Raw genomic sequence first — 24,416 nt, 5'->3', positions numbered from 1 at the left:
ACCATTGCTCACCATAGCAGACCTGGACTCTGACACAGTTTCTCTTCCAGCTCTGTGTTTTTTGTACTACTCCCTTAGGTGCCTCCTTATCAGTACAGAGGAAGGGGGAATGAGACTTAGGGAATTTTTCCCCCCATTTTTATCATCCATTGTCATCTGTAGATGAGTCACTTTCTTCTGTAATCCAAGTAGTTACCTCTGTATGATTAATCTTGGTGAAGGCACATATTTTCCCAGGCTTGCTTAGTGCAGGTTCACAGACTGAATTTATGCACATTAAAGTAAAATAAAAGCTTAGAATTAATATTTGCTGAATATTTCACTGGAAATGGGTGTGACTTCACAGGATGAATTTACTCCTCTTGTGTGTTTTCAGGGTAGGATGAAGGTCTTTGTTTATCCCTGCATGCAGCTAAGACAAGGGGTGAACATGTTAATTCTTGCTTCTCCAGGTGAAAAGCAACCAAAACACCGTGTGGATTCTTATGCACAACTTGGAGAAATGCACCCTGCACGTTGTCTGTGTGATCAGTAAAATACAGAAGTTATACCTGCAAACCTATCTTGACTCCCAGTTTTAAAATTTACAGTTAATAGTCCAAAGCTCCAGCTAATGCAAAATGCACACCTAGTGCCCATGAAAGTGAGACAGCTATTCCCATAGTCAGTTGATTCAGCTCCTATGACCACTGACCCAGGACTGCAAGACTTGCACCACAAAACATGTAGAAAAGAATACTTTATTAGCCCATGATAGGAGAAGTATAAAAATGCTGTAAATTGTGAGACTCAGTTATATATTTTACAAAAGAAAGTTTTAGGACTTTATAACAGACTTCTTCCTTCTTACTTTCCCACTTACATTTACCCAGGCAATAGGTAGTCCACTTAAAACTAGTTTTCCTCAGTCCTTCTGAGATCTAATAGTCTCATTAAGCTCTATGGAAAAACTTCAGAGGATACTGCATGTATATTACAAGCTAATAAACTTACTAGCACAATAACATTAACATTTCTATAACAGGAGTAGGGCATTAAATTTAATAACACAAAAATGTAATAAGGAAAGATGTAATTACTTGTGGTAATGCAAATACTTTCCTATTTGTCTATCTGAGGCTAACATTCAAAGTCCACTGCAAATGTGGCTACTGGCTTCAGTGAGTTTTGGGTAAAAAAGGGCAACAGACTTCCTAGAGACAATTGTATTGAAAGGTGTGGAAGCACAGTATATGTGGAAGCACTATAGACAGGTTATGGTAGAATAATAGCCTGGTTCCAAGAGCTTCCTGCTTAAAATTAAAATTATTCTGCTAAGAGTGGCTTGGATCAAGAGAAAGTTAAATGACCTCTCTATCCAGTTTTTGCTCCTTTCCATACCTAATTAAAAGGCTTAGGGATTAATAAACAGGGATCCAGTAGGGAAATTCTAGCTCAGGAATCTAGTGTAGACTACACTGCAGTAGCTCACAGCTAGTCTAGTCCCAAACCAGCTCTCTTTCCCTTTATCACCTTAATCATTCAGACCACAAGCCATTCAGTTATGTTGGAAACACTGCTCTCTACAGTCACACAGGCAAAAGCCACCTTGAATTCAGCATGAAAATTAAGTCTGGAAGCATGAGAGGCAGCCCATCAGTCTTAAAAATAACTCATACAGATGAATGTCTGTGTTGCAACAGCCAAGTCCAGTTATTCTGCTGTATATTGGAATGGCAAAAGTTATTCCCCTGTCATCTGCTTAGAGGAGTCTGGTAATACTTTAAAAAGGACCTACTGGAGCAGAACTGCTTTTATGCTTCTCCCTGCCTAACACAATTCAGATTTCTGGTACTCTGGCAACAGTAAACACTACAGACTTTCTATTGCATGGGAGATGCACGGAAAGAAAATCTGGGTCAACTCACAGATTTGTGTCTTTTTTAAGACAGTGAGACACATGCTGTGACAACCAGCTGGCTTGAACACTTTCATAACACAGGTTGCAGAACCTGATCTACCAATTTTATGAGACCCATGATTTCTCTTTGGGTTACAGCATATATTTTTGAAAAATCTGGCAGTGATCAAAACAAACCCCCAGCTGATGAGAGCATCTAGAATATCCTTAGGAGTTGTTCCAATGATTCTACAGGTCATCAAAAATTTAAATGAAGGCAGTATGAAGCAATCTAAAGTGCACAGTCCAAACCTGAACATTTCTAAACTCAAAGAAACATTGGCTGGGGAGCACTTTTTAAACTTTTAACAATAAAACCTCTGAGGTGAATAGGGCTATATAAGGCTGTTAAGTCCTGTGACTATGAAAACGTTTCAAAAAGAAATGCTGCTGCACCAAACTCAACAATGCAAAGCACAAAATCCCTGAACTCATATATGTGTAAAAGAGCTGGCAGTTTCCACCTGGCAAAAAATTGTGTATTTTAAATGAAAATTAGTCAACCACTACAGCCCTGAGGCCACATCTGCTCAATTGTACAAAAAGCCATCATAGAAGAGATTTTATTTCATTCAATCTCAACACGTTATCAAGACCTACAAATGAAATGGTATGCAGAAAAGACCTAGGTGAAATGTTTGCCCTTGGTCTCTACATAGAATGCCCATGACAGTCCCTGTTTGCTGAGTTCAAGATGAGAAAAACCTCAGAAATCTCCAGACTTATGCTCACAGAGGACAAATATTGCCGTTGAAGATAACACATGTAATGTTAATAAAAACATTGTTTCAGATTTCATTTTTTATTTGTGACAATTTCTGCTGGTTCTCATGTAACAGCAGGAAAAAAAGTCCTGAAACTCACTATGTTCAATGTCGTTCAAAAAACATAGTAGTAGCAATGGATGGAATATTTCACAACTTAAGAAAATAAGCTATGTTTTTATTTCTGTGCTCTGTCAAAAAAGATCAAATTAACAACTCCAAAATGTGCCCTGAGTTATACCTGCAATCATTGTCATAGGCTATTTTCATGTTGTGCTGGATTAATCTCAATATGAATTTCAGAAATATACATCCTAAGTCATTCCATTGCCTGGAATAAATTTAGTCCAGAAAACAACACATTTTTGTATATATGCACACTTGATTTGAAATCAGTGTGCCTTCAAGCATTTACATATTTTGAATTTCCAAGTTTAAAAACTAAAGCAGAAGTAGAGTGAAAATTAACGTAACTAAAAAATATTAAGTGTTTAGTTCAAAAGTGACAAATTTAAGTTTTCCTTTCCAGGTAGGTACAACCACACCCATTGCTGTACTATGGCAGGAAATATTGTCATCATCCACCTCAGACCCCCAAGATTGGGTACAGTCGGAGGACCACAAACTCCTCAAAACCCAGTGCTTCAAGTCTTGTCCCAAAGCTCATTCTTGTCTCTAATGCCATAAATGTAACACGGCTTTATTTTGTTGTCAGTCTTTCTGGCCCTGAATGCAGCTTTAATTCTTTCCCTCCTAGGCTCCATAGCTGCACAACACCTTCTCTGCACCCAGAGCACCGAGTGCTTTAGGAATAAGAGCTCTTAGGACACAGCTCTCCTCCATAAGGCTGCTGTGGTTTCAGTGCTCTTAAAGGAGATATGTATGGCAGCATCCACCTGGGAATACCACAGCAGCAGGACTCCCACAGGCCAGGCACTATGTAACAGGTAGAAAGGTTCCCAAACACTGGTGGCTTGAAGTGCTCCTGCTTTTCAGCCCAGCGTGGTTCAAAGAAGGGACCCAGCTGCACCACGAGTGCTTTGCAGGTCCTGTCCCAAGTGCACGAGCTCATTATGTGTACACCAAACTGGATCGAGGTGCTGAAACGGAATTTGGACAACCTGAATTTTACTTGCTAGTCTTGCTACTGACAGACTTCGTTTCCTAGGTCAGATTGATCTGACTAGATTCAGCATCATTTCATCAGCTAGAGAACTACAGGAAAACAGAGGCTGTATTTTCCTGCCTTCTCTGCCTTGTCTGCCTGCACTGTAAAGGTCTCTAAGGCACTTCCCTCACCTGCATGGCTCTCACGTCATTTGGCTGATGCCAATCTCACTCTGATGGTAACATTAGTCATCCCTAGCCACCCTCAGCTGCCAGGGCAGAATCACAGACACGACACCTGTTGTGCCGTAGGCATGACTTCTTTTATTGACGTAACCATCCACCCTTGGCCCAAGGTGTCCAGGCAACACGCGGTGTGGGCCCTTCCCTCCAAACCAAGGCATGGCAGCAGGAAGCATTCTCCACAACAGCTTACTCAGCCTTAGGAAACACAGATCACCAGTGCCCGTGCCACCTAATGCCATAGCAATGCGAGCAATAACACCCCAGGCAGTTATGGGATGGACTTAGTTCCATCCAGGCCAGCAGGTACCCATATTAACACCTTTAATATGTTTTATTTTCATTACACTTGGTTGTACACAATCATTCTTAGAATATGGTAACACAGGAACTTCAACACTGGGAACCATTGGATAATGAGACTGTACATGTCCCTCAAATTGAAGTAATGCCCTTAACATGACACTTCATTAGCTTCTCAAGAAATAATCTTGATGTCATTACTCAGCATTCATCTAGTCTTTCCTCAGGCAAAACTAGCTGCGAAGTCAAATTATAGCAGGAATATTGTATGAGTAAGACTTAAATAAAGAGTGCAAGATTTAGCCTGTTATCTGTAAATGACAGAGGTGCCTTTTCTGATTTACTTCCTTTAATCACATTTGCAGAAGGCAGTCATTTTTTCTGGAGTTTCTTCTGGAAGCCAGTTCAGTGTGACTGGAGAAGCATAGTTACACTCTTGTGAGGTATGTATTGTTTTAGACCTCGGTCTAAAATCTAAATGTAACATTAAAGAATTAAAAATCATAGGTACAGATGACACAGAATTGCTAGCAACAGAAACATATCTGAAAATACTCTGTTACACTAACCACAATGAGAAGGTAAGGCCAAAAAGGAAATTATACCCCAAGGAAGGAGCCTGTTTTAAATAAAAAGGAGGTTAAAAGTAGCCCAGAGGCTTCATAATGGCATAATCAACCATGAAAGAGTGAAAGGGATGGTTTTGCCTCATCCTTTGAAGAGAAGAAAGAAATAGACATACAATATTTAACCCAGTTTTCTTGAGCCCCTCCCACCACTGATGCTGTGCTTGAATCCTGATGACCGCACAGCTGTAAGGTTCCTTTAGAAATCATCATCTCTCCTTTCACTTTGGCCAGTTTCAGTTGTCTTTAGGGGCAAACTCTCTTTACCGTCTCATTTCCCAAAGCCTGATTGCATGACTTTCCTACATCACGTCTTTACACGTTTGCAGTTGATGCAAGGAGAACAGCTGTGACTGACCATGTCTAAAAATCAACCAAAGCATCCCCAGCTCGTGAGGACACTTACCAAAATAAACTGCCAACCAGATGACATAATGAAGAGATTCACCACGACCTTCCCTGGTACAGGGGGAACTGTGGATGTGCCTTTTTCCCTTGTGCCCAGAGTACACAAAAGTACAGAGTACTGTATCAAGAAAAGTTCAGAGGACTTTTATTACAATATAAAATCAAAAAAGTTACACTGGAATTATTAAGTCAAAGCTGGTAAGTTGGAAGAATAGGTTTTATTACAGCTGAGTTTGCCAGATACTTTTTTTGCCCTAAAGGAATTAATGCACCAGAGGGGAAGATATGGCACTTATTTAGCAGATGTCCATACATCCAGACAGCAAGCTGGCTTTCCAGAACTGGTTTGTAATTGCTCGTGTGTTGAGTCACTTCCTCCTCCCCACTCCGTAAGCATCCTGTGTCACCTGATCTTTGTCACCAACCCACGGGTGAGTGACACTTGCCCATGACTCCGTCACGATTGATTAAACAGGATTGGGCCTGTTTAATCCGGAGAAAAGAGGACTGAGAGGGATCTTATTTAAAGCATACAAATGTCCCCAAGGCAGAGCCACGAGGACGGTGCCAGGCTGTTTTTGGTGGTGCCCAGCGGCAGGAGGGGATCAGTGGCCATAACCCAAAGCACAAAAAGCCCCACCTCAACACGAGGAAGAACTTCTTCACGTTGAGAGGCAGAGCACTGGGACCAGCTGCCCAGGGAGGCCGCGGACTCTCCTGTGGAGATTCCCAACCCCACCTAGGTGCGTTCCTGTGCCACCTGCTCCAGGTGACTCTGCCCTGCGAGGGGGGTGGGACAGGACGCTCCCCAGACTCCCTTCCAAGCCCGAACACCCGGGGTGAGCGCGGGGCGGGCCGGGCGCTCGGGGCGTGCCCGGAAGCGGAGGCGGAAGCGGCGCTCGGCGCTCGGTGCGGAAGCGGCGGCGGAGGCCGCGCTTTGGGCTCCGCGGGCGGCGGGGCAGGGGCGCTGCGCCACCGGCAGCCGGGCCCGCTCCCCGCGCCACTCTCCTGCCGCTCCCGCTGCCTCCCCTCGCCGCTGCGCCATGGCGGGCAACTCCGGCAACCTGCAGGTACAGCGACGCCGGCCCTGCCCTGCCCTGCCCGGCGCGGGGCGGACCCGGCAAGAGGCGGCGGGCGGGGGGCGGCGCCAGGAAGGAGCGGGGCCGGGGCTGTCCGGGCCGGGGGTGTCCCGGGGCACAGGCAGCGCGAACGCCCCTGCTCAGCGGGCCGGGGGCAGCGCAGCCAGGGGGGCGTGGGGGGGACTCGGTGGCAGAACCCGCGGGGTCGGCCCTCATCGCCCCGGGCGTGAGGGGGTCCCGGGCAGGAGTCCCGGGCAGGGGTCCCGGGCAGGAGTCCCGGGGCAGGGGTCCCCGCGGGCACGGCGGCCTAGCGCCCGCCCGGGCAGCGCTGGCGCTCTGGACGCGTGGTTCGGCTGGCGTTGTGAGGCTGCTGGTGGCCGTAGGCAGCCCTGCCTGCTCTGCTGTTCCGCTTGCGCTAAGCCTCGGCTCCGCGGGTGTCGTCGGGGCTGCGGCTGGCCGGCAGAAAGACCCCGGAGTGAAATAAGCGCCTTCCAAACAACTCCTTTTGCTCTTCGGCTGTTTGAACCGTGATCATTTCTGTATGCCTTGTCTACACTGGCAGTGTGATGTTTGCATTGGCAAAGCTAGAGGAGATGTTACAGGGTTTATAATAAGCATGACACCTCTTTAAGCTGACGTTCTTTCCTTGGGTGATGTTCATCAAACTATAAGCCCATGGCCTGGTACAACATAGTTTGTGCCTCAGGGATGGTTAGAGCTGGTCATCTATGCCCTAGTTCACACAACTTTCTAATAATGTTTTCTGTTTGATAGCAGTGGTGTTCTTCACAGTAACAGGCTAAGATGCAGCTGATGTAATGAAGTATTAGAGCTGAGAATCTAATAGCCAGGTAATAGTCTTTGGCTGTTTACAAAGAGAGAGTATAGCAAAACCGTGATGAAGACTTTTGCCTATTTCAGAGGAACTGGTCTGCAACATGCTTTGTTTTCTCACAGTTCTGTTTTAGCAGGTGATCTTTGCCATTTATTCTTTGGAATTAATGTCACGAGTATCACTGTCTTTGTTGTACTGGATCCAGGGGGTTGCCCTGGATGTTGGGCAATAATACAGTTACTGGGCTGCCCTGTGGTAATTTAAGTCACTGATGGGACTTATGAACTTTAATATGAAAATAACTTTTTCGGGGTTAATTTTTGCTCTGTTGCTGTATTTGAATGGTGCACAGAGGTGAGTAAGGGAGTCAGCATGAAATGGGCAGCAAGGAGGCAGCTGTCCATTCATACCTGGGAAACTGCTCTTGAGCTCCCAGCCTCTCCATAAAGGAAAGACTTTGGTTCTGTTCTGAAAAAACAGATGCTTACAGTGCTCCAGCACTTGACACAACAGAGCCATAGTCTGTTTAATTGGTTCATTGTTTTTAAATACCTCTGATTTCAAGTAGATCTGTTGAGATGATCTTTGCTTCCAAGACTGCAACATAAAGAGACAGAATGCAATATTTTGCTGTTTCTTTCATGGCTATTGTTTACTAGCTTTGTTCTGCCTGAAATACAGCAGACTGTAGGTAGTGGCAAGAGAATCTGCACTGGAATGTCTAATGGAAGTTCCTTGCTGCGGTTCAAACTCTTAAGCTTGCTGCCTGACATTACATAATCATCCTGAGCATACTAGCAATGGGAACCAATGGAGAGGGAACCACATGGGAAAAAATAGGTGAGGGACTATAGAATACTTAGTTGGTGTTGGTTAACTCTGGCTGGCTGCTTACTTTCAACTTACATGAACCGGTGGTCAAAATGACAGTTTTAATTGTCTGGAAGTGGTCTGGGCATTCCAAGAAGGAAAGTGTAATAAAAAGTAATAAGCACTTGTAAGCAAGCAATGGAATAGTGGTGATACAATAAATCCACAGGACAGTGTGTGCAATACAGTGGCTTAGATCTCAGTCATATCTATTTGAAACTAGCTGAACAAATAAAGTAAAAATCCATTCATAGCTTCTCATAGAACTCTTTGATGCTTGAGATTTGGGTATGTTCTCTGTCTGTTTTGGGGTTTTTTTTTCTCCTCTCCCACATTTGAAACTAGCTGAACAAATAAAGTAAAAATCCATTCATAGCTTCTCAGAACTCTTTGATGCTTGAGATTTGGGTTTGTTCTCTCTCTGTTTTGGGGTTTTTTTTCTCCTCTCCCAGTGGAGTGATAATTAGAATTTCTCACTAGAATATCAAGAATCTAAATCCTCCTAGAGAAGCTAAGCAACTCGTCTTTGAAGATGTCTCCAAGCATAATGTTTGAAGAGTGATAGTGCTAGTTTCAGTGATTGTAATCAAGTACTTCCTGTATTGACTTGGCTGTTTACAGGGTTTACTGATGTCATCAGTCATAGAATCATAGAATTGTTTAGTCTGGAAAAGATTGAGTCCAACCATTAATCCAGCACTGTCAAGTGCACCCCTAAACCACACCTTAAGCAGCATATCTGTATCATAGTTCAAAGTTTCTGTGTCTGTGATAAAAAGCCCCCAAGCTTTATAATGGATTTCCAAATCTTTCCATGAGAAAGTGCAAGAGATTGGTAAGACAGACTGCATAGTGGTAGTAGTAGTTCCAGCTTAGTACACAGAAACTTTTTTGTGTGCTGGTAGATTTCAGCAGTTTGTAAATTCTGCTGTTCATGAAAGGATGGAAATATTGTGTCTTGTACAAAACACCACCTATAACAATCAATTGCCTCCAGCTTTGAGGGGGTAAATGTTGAGGAGCAGAAAAACTGGCCATCAGAGAACAGTAACAGCTGAAATGGTCTCTGATCATGGAAAATGCTCTTGTACAGTAATTAATTATTTGTTTGTGTTGCAGAAAGCAATAGACCTTGCTAGCAAGGCAGCACAAGAAGATAAAGCAGGAAACTATGAGGAAGCCTTCCGCTTGTACCAACATGCCGTGCAGTATTTTCTCCATGTTGTTAAATGTAAGTGTGATGTGTTGGATGATTAAGTAGAGTTTAGTTGTCAGATTGCACAAGAGTAATCTCTTATTTTGACATCAGTATTTAAATTTTTGCTCTCATCAACAGTTGATACTTGCTAATTGTAGTTTGACTAAGGTCATATATTTTGCAGCTTTTACCTTTACTGTGTTGTGTGCTTGCTCCATTCTTGTAAGAAATTAGATTATTTTTTACTTGTGTTTTGTTTTAGGTTTTTTTAAGACAGGAGGCAGGTGTTTGCTGTCTCTCCTCTGGACTTTTGTAGCAGTGTTTCAAGCGGGCCACTGCACGAGGAAATATGACAATAAGTACAGGGATCCCTGTATTTCTGTTGTGCTGAAAACCATGTTACACATGAAGTCTTTGCTGTATTTGCAGAGCGCTTTTTGCTCCTTTAATTCATGCTGCTTGCCCTTCTGAAGCCTCTCTGCTGACATTTTTTGCTCCCTAATGTCATAGTCTTGCTGTTTATCTTGGCCGAGAAAATGTATGAGATGGACTTGTATGTAACAATTTTTCTTCAGTTTCCATATTCTCATTACTTTATGCCTTTTCACACTTCTGTGTACCTTTTGTGCCACATTCAGTGTTTGTATGCAAGAAGTGGGCTTTCTTAAAGTGGGTACAGACCTAATGTAAGTGGGTTAGAGTTGCTTGCCTGACCAAAGTACACTTACAGATCTTCATGGTTTGAAAAAAATAGTTTTCTTTATAGTCCATTATTATTAGGATAATCTGTGTTTATCACTTCCTGTCCATTTAAATCTTACAGACTTTCTCAGAATATCACTTTCTATGCTTTTAACAATATTGATGTACTTTTGGAAATTTAGCTCAAAAATCTGACGTGTTAAATTTTGATTGTTGGTTTGAAATACTGTAATTGTGATTATGAGAACAGCATGGCTGTTCAAACACACTGAGTTCTTTGAGATGTTTTATGTAATGTTTCTTTATCTTTTAAAATTAGCAGGCTATGGAAGAATCAAGTATGGTTCTAAATAAAAATTGCCTAGCATAAGCAGCTTCTTGATTAGCTATTTTAGAAAAGCAGTTATTGAGGCAATGTCTAGCAGCTTGAAAGGCTGACAGAAAAGCTTCCAGTGCTGTTGTCCTTAATCCTTTAGAGTCAAATTTTAAGGCAAGGCAATGTTCAGGTGAATATTTGATTTCTGTTACATGATGACATCCTTCTGGTCAGTTCTTTCCAAGGTATAGTGGAAAAATAAGTAGCTGAGATGTTTGGTTACGTCGTGAGCCCTGAGAGAGGTATATTGATAAGAGATAAAGAAGACAGATCTTTAGTCTTGTTTTTTGATTGATGCAGATGTGTTTTGCTGTTAACAAAGAATTGTTTCTCTTCAAACTCTCAGATGAAGCGCAGGGTGATAAAGCAAAACAAAGCATTAGAGCAAAATGTACAGAATACTTGGACCGAGCAGAAAAGCTGAAAGAATATCTGAAAAAGAGAGAAAAAACTGCACCAAAACCAGTTAAAGAGTCTGGTCCTGCTGAAGGAAAAGGGTATGTTTTTGGAGAAGGTAAAGCAAAATACTTCCTGAACTCAGCTTATTCTAAACTTCAACTATTCAAAGATCAATTTCACTTGTGTTTCTGAAATGCTTCAGATGATTACAATGCTACAGTGGGCTAATAAAAATAACTTGAATTACAATCACAAGCATTTCTGTGCTTGTTTACTAAAATGTGAACATTTCAATAGGAAATTCACTGAAGAATGAAAGCTGCCTCAGACTAACAGCTGAATCCAATGATTGTTGGATTTAATGGCCTTCAAAGGCTTTCTCCATTTAAATACTTAGTAACTACAAAATAATTTCAGACTGGTGATTACTGGGGTTACTCAGTTTGATCTGACACTTGATAAGAGATGAAAAGCCCTATGCAGGGTAAAGTTCTGTAAGGTGGAGTGAATCCTTCCAATGTGTTGCTGCTGCCTGGTCCCTCCACTGCTATCCTTCTCTTGGATTTGTTTCTCACTTTGCATATGAGAGAGTTGAACAAGCAGAGCCTCCCAAACAAGCCCAGCCTCTTTTGCATTTGCTACTTCCTTTATGGGGGTAGGAAAGAGGAAGGATTCAAGATTGTACGTTCTGGTGGGACTGCCCTTTCTAGGAGTCCTGAACAGCTGAAGTTGCTCAGTTGTCTCTTAAAACTTCACCTGGTTTTCAGTCTTTTTCAATGTCTGCTCATCTCATCAGCCTTAATTTTTGAGCTGTATCATCTCCTGCTTATTTATACTAGAAGGAAATGGTAAAACCACGAAGGCTACGTGTATTTTCATGACCTCCACTCCAGTTGTTCCCTCTCTAGTCTCTTTTCCTTTAACTTCCAGTTTCCTTTGCTCTGATGAGAGTTTCACAGTACTAGATGGAATTGACCAAGTCCTGTTGCATGTCCAGATAGAGGAGAAGTGCCAATGTCTACAAACAAACCATTCCAGCACCTCTGTGTTGCTGGATATAAGGGCTGCGTTTCCTAACAGCAGTCTCAAAGCACACAGAAGTGTATTAAGAGGGCTCAGACCCATAAGAGGAAGTTGAAATGGCAGAGGAGGGTGAACTGGAAAGAAATCATAGGAAAGTGTACTTCTGCTTTTCTACAGTCATGTAAACCTTTAGAGGCTGGAAGCATCTCAGTGTTTATTTAATTCCGCAGCCTGATGGGTTTTCTGCTTTTTGCGTTCTGATTTTTATGCTAAGACAGAAGTCTCCCTTATTGTATTTCAACATTTTGTTTCCTAATCAGGAATGACAGTGATGGGGAAGGGGAATCAGAGGACCCTGAAAAAAAGAAGCTACAGAATCAACTTCAAGGTAATTTGAAGCATCCTTTTCTTTAAATAGGGATTACTTCAGTCAAGCAAGTTCCTATATTTTTGCCATCTAAATTTTATGGAATAACTTAATATCTGTAAGTGGCTCAGCTAGCATGTAATCTTCAAGTGCAAAAGCATAGTCTTTATGGAAGTAAAAGGACTAGTGTGCCATGAACTTACACAGTCGCTATATTGAAATGCATCTCCTGCACCCTGTGCTTCTTGTTAAAATTGTATCACCTATCAGGCTAGCATTTTCCAACAGAAGTTACAAAATCCCAGGTAGCTATTTGTTAAACTGATTTAGTAGGTTTTTTTTTACTCTGAAGTGCACTAGCATATTGCCTAGAGGCTAAGGAAGTGATGATCCAAATACATAGTGTAAGCAGGACTGTTTTCACAAAAAGACTGGTATTCATGTTCAGGAGTAAGAAATATGGATTCTTGCCCATTTATAATAACAGGCAGCATTTTCTTATATGCAGTGATGATGCTGTCCCAGTTCAGTAGCATAGTTTGGGTTTTTGCACTCAAGTACAGAACACAGTCAGTGAAGCAATGTATAGCAGTTACCAGCAGTTTGGTGTGCAGTAAAAAGGAGGCTTTTTGATATTTATTTCCCTTTAGTAATGAAGAACTGTTCAGAACTTCCCTAACAGAAGGTGCTTATGGATCTGAAGAAACCTCATTGTTTTCCTGGTTTTGATTGTAACAAAGATCAAATGCATTTACCAGATCTTGTGCCTGTGTAATTTCAGGAGCTGTTGTATCACCACTGGAAACTGTGCTATGCTTTTTCTGCTTCTCTGCACATTATTTAATCCTGTGCACAGTTATAAGAAACAGTTTCCTGGGTTTTTAAAAGTAACAGATAATTGATGAGCCTTAAACTCCTATCCTCTCACTATTCAAACTTTGTTTCTTCCCACATGAATCTGACCTCAGAGAGTAGAAGTAGTGGCTAGGATTACAAGATCTAATATTATAGGTCTAATAACCTATTACTACCTGAGTTCCAAGTTTTCCCATCTAGAAGTAGTTGAGACAAAATTTTTGGCACACCAGACTAACCAATCTGAAGAGAAGGCTGAATTACAAGCTCAGTTGGCTGAACTCATTGACTGAGGAGGATGAGACTTGGTGCAAAACTTTGAATGTGCCTTGACTAAGAAAATACTTCTGCAGCTAGGCAGGATCCACATAACCTTTCTGATGCTTTTCGCCCTAGCTCTCAAACCTCTTTTCCATTAGATTATCCATTTGTTTGCAGCATGTCTGGAGATACCAACAAGTTACTTCATCTGCTGGAAAATCTTAAAAATCCCTGAGCTAGTACAGCTACATTGTTTAAAAGGAAATTTTGATTTTTTTTGGGAAGTGCAGTGGTGGTTTAGTTATGAGATGGTACCAGGACTTCTACTAACTCACAAATGTTCTGGTTATCCATGGTTTATTTTGGTTAAAAAATGTGACAGATATCTGTAAAAATAACACCCATTTGACTAATGGAATTCAGTGTTCCTATCATCTTAGAAATGCCTTGTTTTTATTCAGTATAGACATGGGTGTAGATTTCTTTTTTCACCAAATGGAATTTATTGTAATTTTGAAAATATATGTACGTCACTAACTTAGACAATCTTTTCTTACAGGAGCAATTGTTATGGAGCGACCAAATGTCAAATGGAGTGATGTTGCTGGCCTTGAAGGTGCCAAAGAGGCACTTAAAGAAGCAGTCATCCTTCCCATTAAATTTCCACACCTGTTTACAGGTCAGGATTACAGCATTTATTTGCTATTGGCCAGCCAGGACTGGCAGTGGGGTCTGTGAAGTGTGTTATGCCAATGTATCACAGACTCAAGAGATCTCTTAACAAAGAGATTTTGATCAATCTGACAGAAGTTTTGTGGGTAAATGTGGAAAACTTCTGAGCACCCTACAGGAGGATACTCAGAAAATAGTGTTTTGAAAACTTCTGGTTTCTCTCTTGCAGGCAAGAGAACACCCTGGAGAGGGATTCTTCTATTTGGACCACCAGGAACAGGAAAGTCTTATTTAGCAAAAGCTGTGGCAACAGAAGCAAACAACTCTACCTTCTTCTCAGTATCTTCATCTGACCTTGTCTCAAAATGGCTAGGTGAAAGTGAAAAGTAAGTTGGAGTTGCCAGAGGTCTGGGAAAACATTGTTGAGAGGAAATAATTATAGAGATAAGTTGCCATGAAGAATTTAAGAGAATGGTCTTGTCTTTTTAAAAACCAACTATAGGTGTTTCTATGCTTCATGCTGCAGTGCCATGTAACGATATTATTATATGCTGCATTTTGAGAAACTCTTTTCAGTGCTCAGAAAGATTTTGGGAGCACCACAGAGCTCATACTAACTCTTCATTTGTTACTGCGTGATGTATGAAGAAGACCTGGAAGCCAGAAGACCATGAGTGACATGGCTGCAGTCTAGAAGTCCAGGAATTTGTCCATCTAGTCTTCCAAAAGAGATTTCCTGAATTAATAAAAAGCTCTGGGTTTATAGGGAAAGGATTTCATATAATGATAAGCATACTTGTCATAATTTAATTTAATAGTTTGAGCAACACTACTGAAAGCTGATAGAATGAGGAAGAAAGGCTATTAGATAAAGTGTTTGAAGTGAGTTATTTTTTTTCTCCAGAAAGCTGGAAACCTTAAGCTGCTTTTCTTCTGTTGCAAAATTAATACAGAACTGAAGGCTAGCTTGGCATTAGATTTTATGCTTGAATTCATTTGAGACTATTGCCTGAGATTTACTGCTGTAATATGAAGAATTTCCCAGTGCGTTCCTATTTATTTTTCTTTTTGCAACTAGTAAAGTGTGTTCATGAGAGATGGTTAAGAGTATATGGAGTTTGTTTTAGGTTGTCTTGTTTATTTGATTTGAAACCAATATTCCTTGTCATACAAAAATTATTTAGTAAGTAATGTTGTATAAAGTAAAGATACATGTTATTTCTTACAAAATCTCTAGAATTAATTTGAGTTAGAAATGTTTAGAGAAAGATTCAAAAGAAAAAAGCTTTCTAAATTGGTGGTTTTGTATAGTCCATTTATATAGGCTGTCATGTAGAAGTGTAAACTGAAAAGGGGCTTTATTTTGAGAAATCATCCCTGGAGCACTATAATTTTTTTTTTCATTATGCTGGGTTCTCTCATTCAGTGTAATTCTGAGTCATGGAGCTGGAAGAATGTTGTTTTTTTGAGTAGCTTTATGTTAATGCTTTTTCCCCTTGCTTTATCTAAAGGAAATTACTATATCAAAATCTGAAGTTATGTGTTTCTGCTGTTGTAATTATTAATATAGCTGAAGCTGTTTCCTTCTTTAAGATTAGTGAAAAACTTGTTCCAGCTTGCCAGAGAAAACAAACCTTCTATCATCTTCATTGATGAGATAGATTCCCTCTGTGGGTCAAGAAGTGAAAATGAAAGTGAGGCTGCTAGACGGATAAAAACGGAATTTCTAGTCCAGATGCAAGGTAAGTTTTTTTGGTTTTCAAAATCAGACAGAGAAATTAAGGCATATATTTTTAAGTGTAACTTGCATTAGAATACTAAAAATATCTGCAGTTCCACCTCATTAAATTTTGATGGCTTTTTAAAACAATCTCTGTTTATCATCTAAACTGTGAAATTATTTCTGCCCTGATACAGGGGTTGGTGTTGACAATGAAGGAATCTTGGTCTTAGGAGCAACAAACATACCCTGGGTTTTGGATTCTGCTATCAGAAGAAGGTATGATGGCATTTTTTTCATGGTGTCCAATTCACAACTGATGTGAGCCTTCAGCCAGAGAGTGCTTAAGGTGTTCATCCAGCTCATGTTTGCAGAAGTGCTTAATGTTCTGCAACTCAATTCCGTGAGGTAGACTTAGCTAAACTGATAGTCACTTGCCTCTTTAGAGAGAGGTAAGTTGTTCAGTTCTGTAGTTTATCTGATTTCTTGGTTAGATGATTATGCTTGAAGAAACAGTTTTCTGCTTGCTTTTTGGTTTTCTGGGGCCTTAGGGGACAAGTTAGAAAATACACAACTCAGAAGGGCAGGAGAGAGTAGAGCTTTCCTTTTCAGCTGTTAACAAACTGGTGAGTAGCTTGAGTTTTTTCATGGAAGTGTAACCTTATGGAGAAATGCCATGTTTTTCTACTGGTCAGGCTTAACTTGTAATTTTTTAACTGCGGTTTTGCAGATAAAGGACTTTTGCAGATACAGGACTGCCTGTACCTGATTATTTGGATCTTTCTCTGAGCTGCAGAGCAAGTAAAGGACAGATAGAGTTATGTGACAAACAGGATTATGTTGTGATGAGGACGCAGCTTGGATAGTGGCCATTTTTGTTGGCTAAAGACTCATTGATTCTTTTTTTTTTTATGACTGACACTGGCTTTTATTTATGTACTGAATTCAAGCTGGCCATACTTCAGTTTGATTTGGGGTTGGACCAGGTCACCTCCGGATGTCACTTCTCATCTGCATGACTCTAGAGTTGTATGAGCCAGATTTAAAAGTTAAGGTATTGCTGAGAATTTCAAGTCATTCTTGAAATTCCAGCTTTGGTTGGGATCCACAGTAAAAGACACACAGACCTAATCAAGTGTGTTCAGAAGGGGGCCCTGAAAATGATCAGGATGCCTTTCTTCTGAAGGCAGGTTATGAGAGTGGGGCTGTTCAGCCTGGAGAAGAGAAGGATCCAGAGAGACCTTATTGTGGCTTTTCAGTGTATAAAGGGAACTTACTAGAAGGGTGGAGAGATGTTCAGTGTTTTTTTCCCAGGCTTGTAATGCCAGGGCAAGGGGCAGTTGTTCAGACTGAAAGAGGATAGGTTTAGATTGGGCATAAGGAAGAAATTTTTTATGATGAGGGTGGTGAGACACTGGCATGGGTTGCCCAGAGAAGCTGTGGATCATTGGAAGTGTTCAAGGCCAGGTTGGATGGGGTTTTGAGTAAGCTGGTCTAGGGGAAGGTCTCCCTGCCTGTGGCAGGGATTGGAATTAGACGATCTTCAAGGTTTCTCTCAACCCAAACCATTTTCTCATTCTCAGCAACACGAAAGAGAAATTCCCTAGTTCTTGCCCACAAGACTTAAAGGAATTTGTACAACAAAGGCTGTAATAAAATTAATTTTTCATGGATTTGAGCCACTTTGTCATGTATATCAGGTTTATTGTGTTCAGCAGAATTTGGAGTTGCTCTTACTTCGTTGGTAAGAGTTATCTCCACTCTGAGAACAGATGCTGCTTCAAAGGAGGAACTGCTGTTACCAATATTTTCTTGAGAATGACTTCAAATTTACTTCCATGTATGGTGTTTTCTTAATTTAGTTGGATCCTGTAGAAAGTTGTTGCATAAACTTGTTATCAGGCATTTCTTTCTTTGAGTGTGAAATCTGTTCAAATACACTTTAACACTTAAAGACTTCTTCCTCTCAGTTTTTTCTTTTAAGACTCAAATTGTGCTGGAAAAACGTCAGTCTGGAGAGAAGGATTTTGTAATGGAAAGGAAGCAGTTGTTACATTCTGGATATTAGGTTGTACTAACTAAAGTATTATTTGTGAGAACAAGTTGCTGAATATTTGCATCAGATTTTTTTTAAAGGTTTATTGTACTGAAACTGCTTTCTAATATTGCTAGAAGCAAGCTCATTTGCATGAGATCTTTCCATTGTGCACCTGCATGAGTTGGCATCTTGGGAGCTTTGTTTTTGTCTTTTTTAAACCAGGTTTGAGAAGCGTATTTATATTCCTTTACCTGAAGACCACGCCAGGGCTGCAATGTTCAAACTTCACCTTGGGTCAACTCCAAATGACCTAAAAGACTCAGATTATCGGGAGCTTGGGAAGAGAACTGATGGCTATTCTGGTGCAGATATAAGCATCATTGTCCGTGATGCACTGATGCAGCCTGTCAGAAAAGTGCAATCAGCGACTCACTTTAAAAAAGTAAGTAGGAATCAAAATTTTTCAAGTTATTGCACCTATGAGAACAGTCTTAATTTGAAAATTCCTTACAAATAAACTGAATTTGGTTTTGGATAATACTGCATGCTTATGAATGTCCCTTTTATTGGCTGGGGAGAACTGTTCCATTCCCCATACCCTCCCTAGTCCTGCCATAAGTCTGGAGGAGCTAATTTCTGAATATTCATGCTCTGACTCTTAAATGTCTCTAGAGAGTGTTAAAAGCATTCAGTTTGCCGTTTAAATGGCAATGTTACAGAAGTGGGGTTTTTTTTAATTTCAAGTTAAGTGGTTCTTAACATGCTGGGAAAAAAAAGTATCCCTCATCCACTTGAGAACAGATGGATTGTACTTAAGCACATTCTGTTTACTTGGCATATTTTTCAAACTGAAAAATTAAGGTTCTTGTAGAGTTCTGGTAGAAACATTGAATCAATTACAGTAGTAAAGATGCAACACAACTGAGCGAGGTCTGTGTTTCATTTACACTGCTGAAATGTAAAAACCAGTTTACTTTTACATAGGTACACACCAAAGAGCCTATTCAAACTATATTGTTTGGCTTGTCTTCCAGTTACTTCTACATGTTATGTATTGATTTAAGTAATGTTTCTTCACAATATTTGAATCTCAGAAACTTTGTCTGTACAAGAACCAATTGGCATTCTTTACCAGCAGTCTAAATCCATTACATCTGGGAATGTCTTTCCCCTGGAGAATTTGCACAGATGGGCCTTGTTCAGTCAAATTTATTGTTCCTTGAAAACTATTAAACTCTTAAATGGAAAAAAAAGGAGTGATAGTATCAATGGTATAAACAGAGGTTAAAATACCTACAATGTGTATCAGTTAAATAAAATTTTATTTTGCTGTGTATCATATTTTAAAGCAGACCCAGACTAAAGGTACTTTTTGTTAATATTTTTAGTGCAAACTTTGTTTTTTGCAAAAATTCATGGGTTTTGGGTGAAGGTGGGTCAGGATATTCTGCAGAGGTGCTAATTGCTGTAGAAGGAAGCCTTAATTTGTTGTTTCTTAAAAGAGCAGGTGTAGTAGGAAAAACTCCTAAGGTGTGGAGTACCGTGTATGTTGTGTTGGCAGCAGTTCTTTGTCTCTCAGTTACAATTACAGTTTCTTTACCAGCAACTCAACCTGACATAAAAGGGTTAAGGGTCCTGAACAGAACAGCTTCGCTCTCTTTGAAGATAGGCTCCTTTTTTTCAATGTGGTTTCTTCCAATGAACTCATTCAGCTTAAGACTCAAAGAGAAAGACACACTTAAATCCAGTATGGTCCAGAATATGAGAGGGCAGGAAATTTAACTTCTGAGGACAACTCACAGTAACAACGTGATGTAAGCTGTATTTGTTGATAAATAAACAGTGACTTTGATATATCAAGGATTTTCTAGATGCTTCCTTCCCTTAAGCAGTGATGTCTGAAGTATTTATCTGTTGTTAACTTTACGTGACAATGACATTTCTGGCTAAAGGGCTGTTAGCTTTTAGTGTTTAGTTCAAATTTGGAGCAATCTGAGGCATGTTTCAGCTTGCCATGGAGCAATGAAATAACCTCAGTCGTCACAGTTTGTGGAGCAACTTCGAAAGAACTCCTTCCATCTTAACTATTTCTGCTTAAGAAAATAAAAAAAAGGAAGGAAAAACCCCAAAACTGCACTACTCTGAACACTCTGACATGAGCCAGGTTGATTCCACTTGTATTGTTAATACTTTAATTGGATGGGATTTTGTGTAAGCAAAATCTTAGCGTTATTATTTGTGTTATAACAGACGACTTGCCTCAGTTCAGCAGAGCTTTCCTCAGTTGTCAGTAATTAACTGTAAACCTTTCCTTGCCATCTGTGATAGTGCAGGTTTGCCAGAGTGCATTTTGAATATTACAATCTGCTCCCCAGCATCTTGCTCTAAATAAATCCAGCTTGGAGCAGCCAATCCCGCTCTGTCCATAGTAGCGTGTTGTGCTCTAACCTCTGTGTGTGCTCCCAGTTCCGTGGGTGTGCGGAGCTGCAGGTAACAGCGGGGGAAGGCAAAATCCTTGGTACCGGACAGTGTTCTGCGCAAAGGGAACAGATGCACGGGGCAGCTTTTTTTGGGTCTGTCCGTCTGTCTGGCGCGGGGGGAAAAAAAAGCTGTTTGTTCTCCCGCTAGGTGGCGCTGTTTTCTAGGGAGCGCTGCTCAGGTGGTGCCGGGAAAAGTGCTGGGAGCTTGGGAAGGCAGGATGTCAGAGGGAAAAGCACTGGGAAGCTTTTAGAGAGCTGTTAACTAGCGATGAATGAAATCCTAAAGTGACTGGGGACCAGGAAGGGTGGTCTTCACCAAACAGATTTCCTGTCATGTCAGTTTTGCACAAAAATCCTCAGCCTTAAGAGGATGTGGCTTCTGGGATTTGACCTGATGCGAATTTAAGTATCTGGCTACAGCTGCATGTTTTCAAGGTGAATAATACCAGTACACTTGTACAATTTCTCTTTCACAGGACATGTGTTCCCAATGGATAGGGCATCTGCATAAAATCAAGGGATGGTTTTTGCTTGGGGTGCTGTTCAGCTTCTGGTTTCTGTCTTCAAAATAATAACTCCCATAAACTGACTGTTTTCTTATTTTCAGGTAAAAGGACCATCAGTGTCTAATCCAAATACGATGGTAGATTTATTCACCCCTTGCTCTCCAGGTGATCCTGGTGCCATAGAAATGACATGGATGGAGGTCCCAGGTGATAAATTACTGGAGCCTAGAGTTTCCATGGTAGGTATTCCTTGTAGCATTTCTTTCTTATTTTGCAGAACTCTCAAAACACTTTAAGATAAAGAGTCTTTTTCAGGACAATCAGATGAGGTGTTTGTTTTCAGAAATCCTGGGCATACCAGATAACATTTGAATTCTCAACATAAATCACTACAGTATGGCATGCTATGAAAAAGACAGCTGTCTATCCCTGATAAGCATTTTTTATTCTTGTCTGCTGGCATGCAGCTGCCATCTTTTCATCCATAGACAGTATCTGCCTCTTGCACTGTTCTTTCACTTGGCTTTTATTCATTCAAAACCTTTAGGCTTCCTGCACCATGATGCACTTTCTTCTCATCACTGTGGCATTAATACTGGGAAGTGGAAAATTACATTTACTGTAAATTGGGAAGTGATGTTCTATAGGTAGATATTGCCCATGAAATAGATACAAATATAAAACCAAAATGTAAGAAGATGTTTAATATAATGGTAGTTTAGGTTTAAATTTATTATAGGTGATACAGCTCTTTCTGCTGTTTTCTTTGTGCATATGAAATTACTTGCTTTGGCCTAGGGAATGAAATATGTAAGACAGTTTTCAATTTTAGATCACTGTTTAAGAAAAAAAATAATTGCTGGATACTCATTCTGTATTTTTCCCCAGGAGCAGCAGAAGAAAATTTTATATTTAAATACAGAGTTTGTGGGAAGCATTTAAACAAATCTGTGTTGCTGTAGTTTCCTGTGTGCAAAGAGTCTTGTAAGGAGTGAAGGAAATCAATGTGATCATGGGGATCACTGTATTCCAGAAAAGAATTTCCTGTGTGTATTTGCACACTGAGGAAGCAAAAGAGGATTTATGCAGGTGCAGGCCTGCCCTAAAACTTCTCTCTGCATGGTTTAATTGGATTTTTAATCAGTCCTTCCTGGAATTAAAGACAGAAGTTCCTTGTGTGCTCCTAATGGTACCTGGGCTCTGATGCACTACAGGCAGGTGTTTCAGTGTCCAAAATCACTTCTTGCCTTAAAACATAAGGCTTTAATTCGTTTTGAGGCAGGATGCCTCTGGTCTGATGAGACAAATGTCATGTGTGGAAAACCATTATACTAATTTTTTTGGATATTGCCTGTAATTTTATAGCAATATGAGGTGTTGGACATCTACTTTTTTCAGCTGCCGTTGGCTGGGAATTGTTTCGTTTTCTTTACCCTTTTTATTCATATTGTGTTTTAACTGCTGTTTTCAACTTCATAGACCTATGAATTTTTTTCTAAACTCCATTTCCTAGCATCTAACTATTCATCTAGGAAATTTACTGAGTTGAAGAGACAGAAGTTACCAGTCAGGAGCAGTAAAACTGCTAGAGATTAATCACAAACTGTTGTTCTGCATTGCTGGACTGTGAAGAGTACATGGGAACATCTGATTATTTTCCACTTAATCTACTGTAATTAATCATGGATTGAAAATAGTAACTGACAAAAAAAAGTTCAGTTCTTTTAAAAAAATAGATTAACAAAACTTGAATGGATGAGTGGCTTAAACCTAAACCTGAGGTTCTGATTTTGTTACTGGAAAACTCATTGACTGTTGTCTGCATTCAGAGGATTAAAAGGCTGTCTCTGTGCAGAAGTGTTCAGGCTTACTTAAAGTTTTATGTTAATAGAAACTTTTTAATGATTTTTTTAATGCATATTTGTCCTGGTAGCAAAATTGCTAGCACTAGTACTATACTTGTTTCTGAAAACATGTTTGTTTTTTTTTCTGACAGGGTGATATGCTCAGGTCGCTTGCTAGCACAAAACCAACAGTTAATGAACAGGACTTGGAGAAGTTAAAGAAGTTTACAGAAGACTTTGGTCAGGAAGGCTAAACCAAAGATATGTGTGAAGCGTTAGAACTTTCTTTTTTTTTCTTTTTAAAGTATTCCTGTGTCTTTATTGATGGCACTTCAAATAAATGCCAATAAAATCACCCCTTTCTTACTTTGCAGAAGGAATAGAAGATACCTTTGCAAAGACCTGTAAGCTTTTGTATTGTATTGTTTTCCTCAGATGTCTATTAAATGTCTTCTATTGAAAAAATAATACAAAAATGCAATTTTAGGGTGAGACAGCAAAGTGATGTGGTAATGTCTAATAAATACTAGAAAGCTTTAAATTACTAGTTCCATATTAGGTAGTATATTAGACCTGGATACCAGTGAGTTTTAGGTTTTGACCTTACCTCCCAGTAAGGTGAAAAACCTTTTTAAGGGATGGGAGAGAACGTATTTGTCAGGTGTTTTCAATATGAGTCAATCAGCATATGTATTAATTGCTCTCATTTCATTTAGGAAAATGTAACAAAACTTTCTAATCAAGCATGCTGCAAGTGTGGGTTTGCTGTTAAAAGTAAGAAAGAAGACACTGTGAGGATAAGACTACATAGGCCAGTACTTTGATTAAATATTGATGGACCTGTTATTTGGCTTTTTTTTCTGCTATGCTGTGTTAAAATTTTTCCTTAAACAGCAAGCTTTTATTTTTAATTCTTTACTAGCTGATACGCACTGTCACTATGCAATTTAACACAATTTGTTAAATGCAATAAAATTTTGCCTTAAACAGCAAGCTTTTATTTTTAATTCTTTACTAGCTGGTACACACTGTCACTATGCAATTTAACACAAATTTGTTAAATGCAGGTAACTCAGAGGGTGTTTTGCTGGCTCTTCTTGGGGAGTTGTTTGGATTTGTTTTATTGTTGTTTTGGTTTTTAAAATCTGGACTCTCTTCCTGGTGAAGTTTTGACTGAAATTAGAAAAAAGCATTAGTAATGTCCTCTAAGATCTCGTATGTTGAGGCTGGCAAGGTATATGTAGTCTTTGGAGAATGTCTGGGAGGTATTTTGGGAAATAGCATGCTTCACATGCAAGGAGATTAGAACAGATGTTTTAGCCACAGCCTTTCCAGTGATAAATTAACCCTGAACCCCACTGGTAACTGTAGCATATAGGTTACATCAATTTAGTGCTTAAACTGGGAGAGAAGGCTGGCAGTTTAGTATAGAAGTAGCACTTCCATTGCTCCTTTTTCTGCAGAACTGCAAATGGAGATGTGCCTGAATGTAACTTAAAACACTACAGCATCAGCATTGAGTTTGTGCCTTGTAAGTTTGCACTGGCTGTAGATATGGAACACCATTAGAATATCTAGAATACTCTTCCATTATCATTGTACAACTCTTATCCTGCAAATGTTTTGTTTAACTTGCATTAAAAGAAATTTGCACATTTTAGGTGTGTATGTTCTATGTACATATGCACAAATATGATCATCTTTTGATGGGGTTTGGTTTCTTCTATGTACATATTTTGTGTACTTTATAAATCATAGGATGGGTGACATTTTCTGTACTTTAATGAAGTAAAATGTTGTA

At 40.0% G+C, this 24,416-nt stretch overlaps 1 protein-coding gene across 1 annotated transcript; it reads left to right on the top strand.

The window, feature by feature from the left end:
• The first annotated feature begins 6,283 nt into the window (after positions 1 to 6,283).
• Positions 6,284 to 23,582, top strand: VPS4B (vacuolar protein sorting 4 homolog B). Its single transcript, XM_039721802.1, has 11 exons — positions 6,284 to 6,460; positions 9,294 to 9,405; positions 10,797 to 10,947; positions 12,193 to 12,260; positions 13,915 to 14,034; positions 14,257 to 14,413; positions 15,621 to 15,769; positions 15,945 to 16,026; positions 18,008 to 18,227; positions 20,873 to 21,010; positions 22,768 to 23,582. Exons 1-11 carry the CDS (start codon positions 6,434 to 6,436, stop codon positions 22,867 to 22,869), a joined length of 1,326 nt encoding a protein of 441 aa, XP_039577736.1. The 5' UTR covers positions 6,284 to 6,433; the 3' UTR covers positions 22,870 to 23,582.
• The last annotated feature ends 834 nt before the right edge of the window (positions 23,583 to 24,416 follow it).

Source organism: Passer montanus, unplaced genomic scaffold (assembly GCF_014805655.1).
Source record: "Passer montanus isolate IOZ18808 unplaced genomic scaffold, ASM1480565v1 scaffold107, whole genome shotgun sequence".
NCBI lineage: Eukaryota > Metazoa > Chordata > Aves > Passeriformes > Passeridae > Passer > Passer montanus.
The sequence above is the reverse complement of the archived record's forward strand: the minus strand, read 5'-3'. Positions and strand labels throughout refer to the sequence as shown.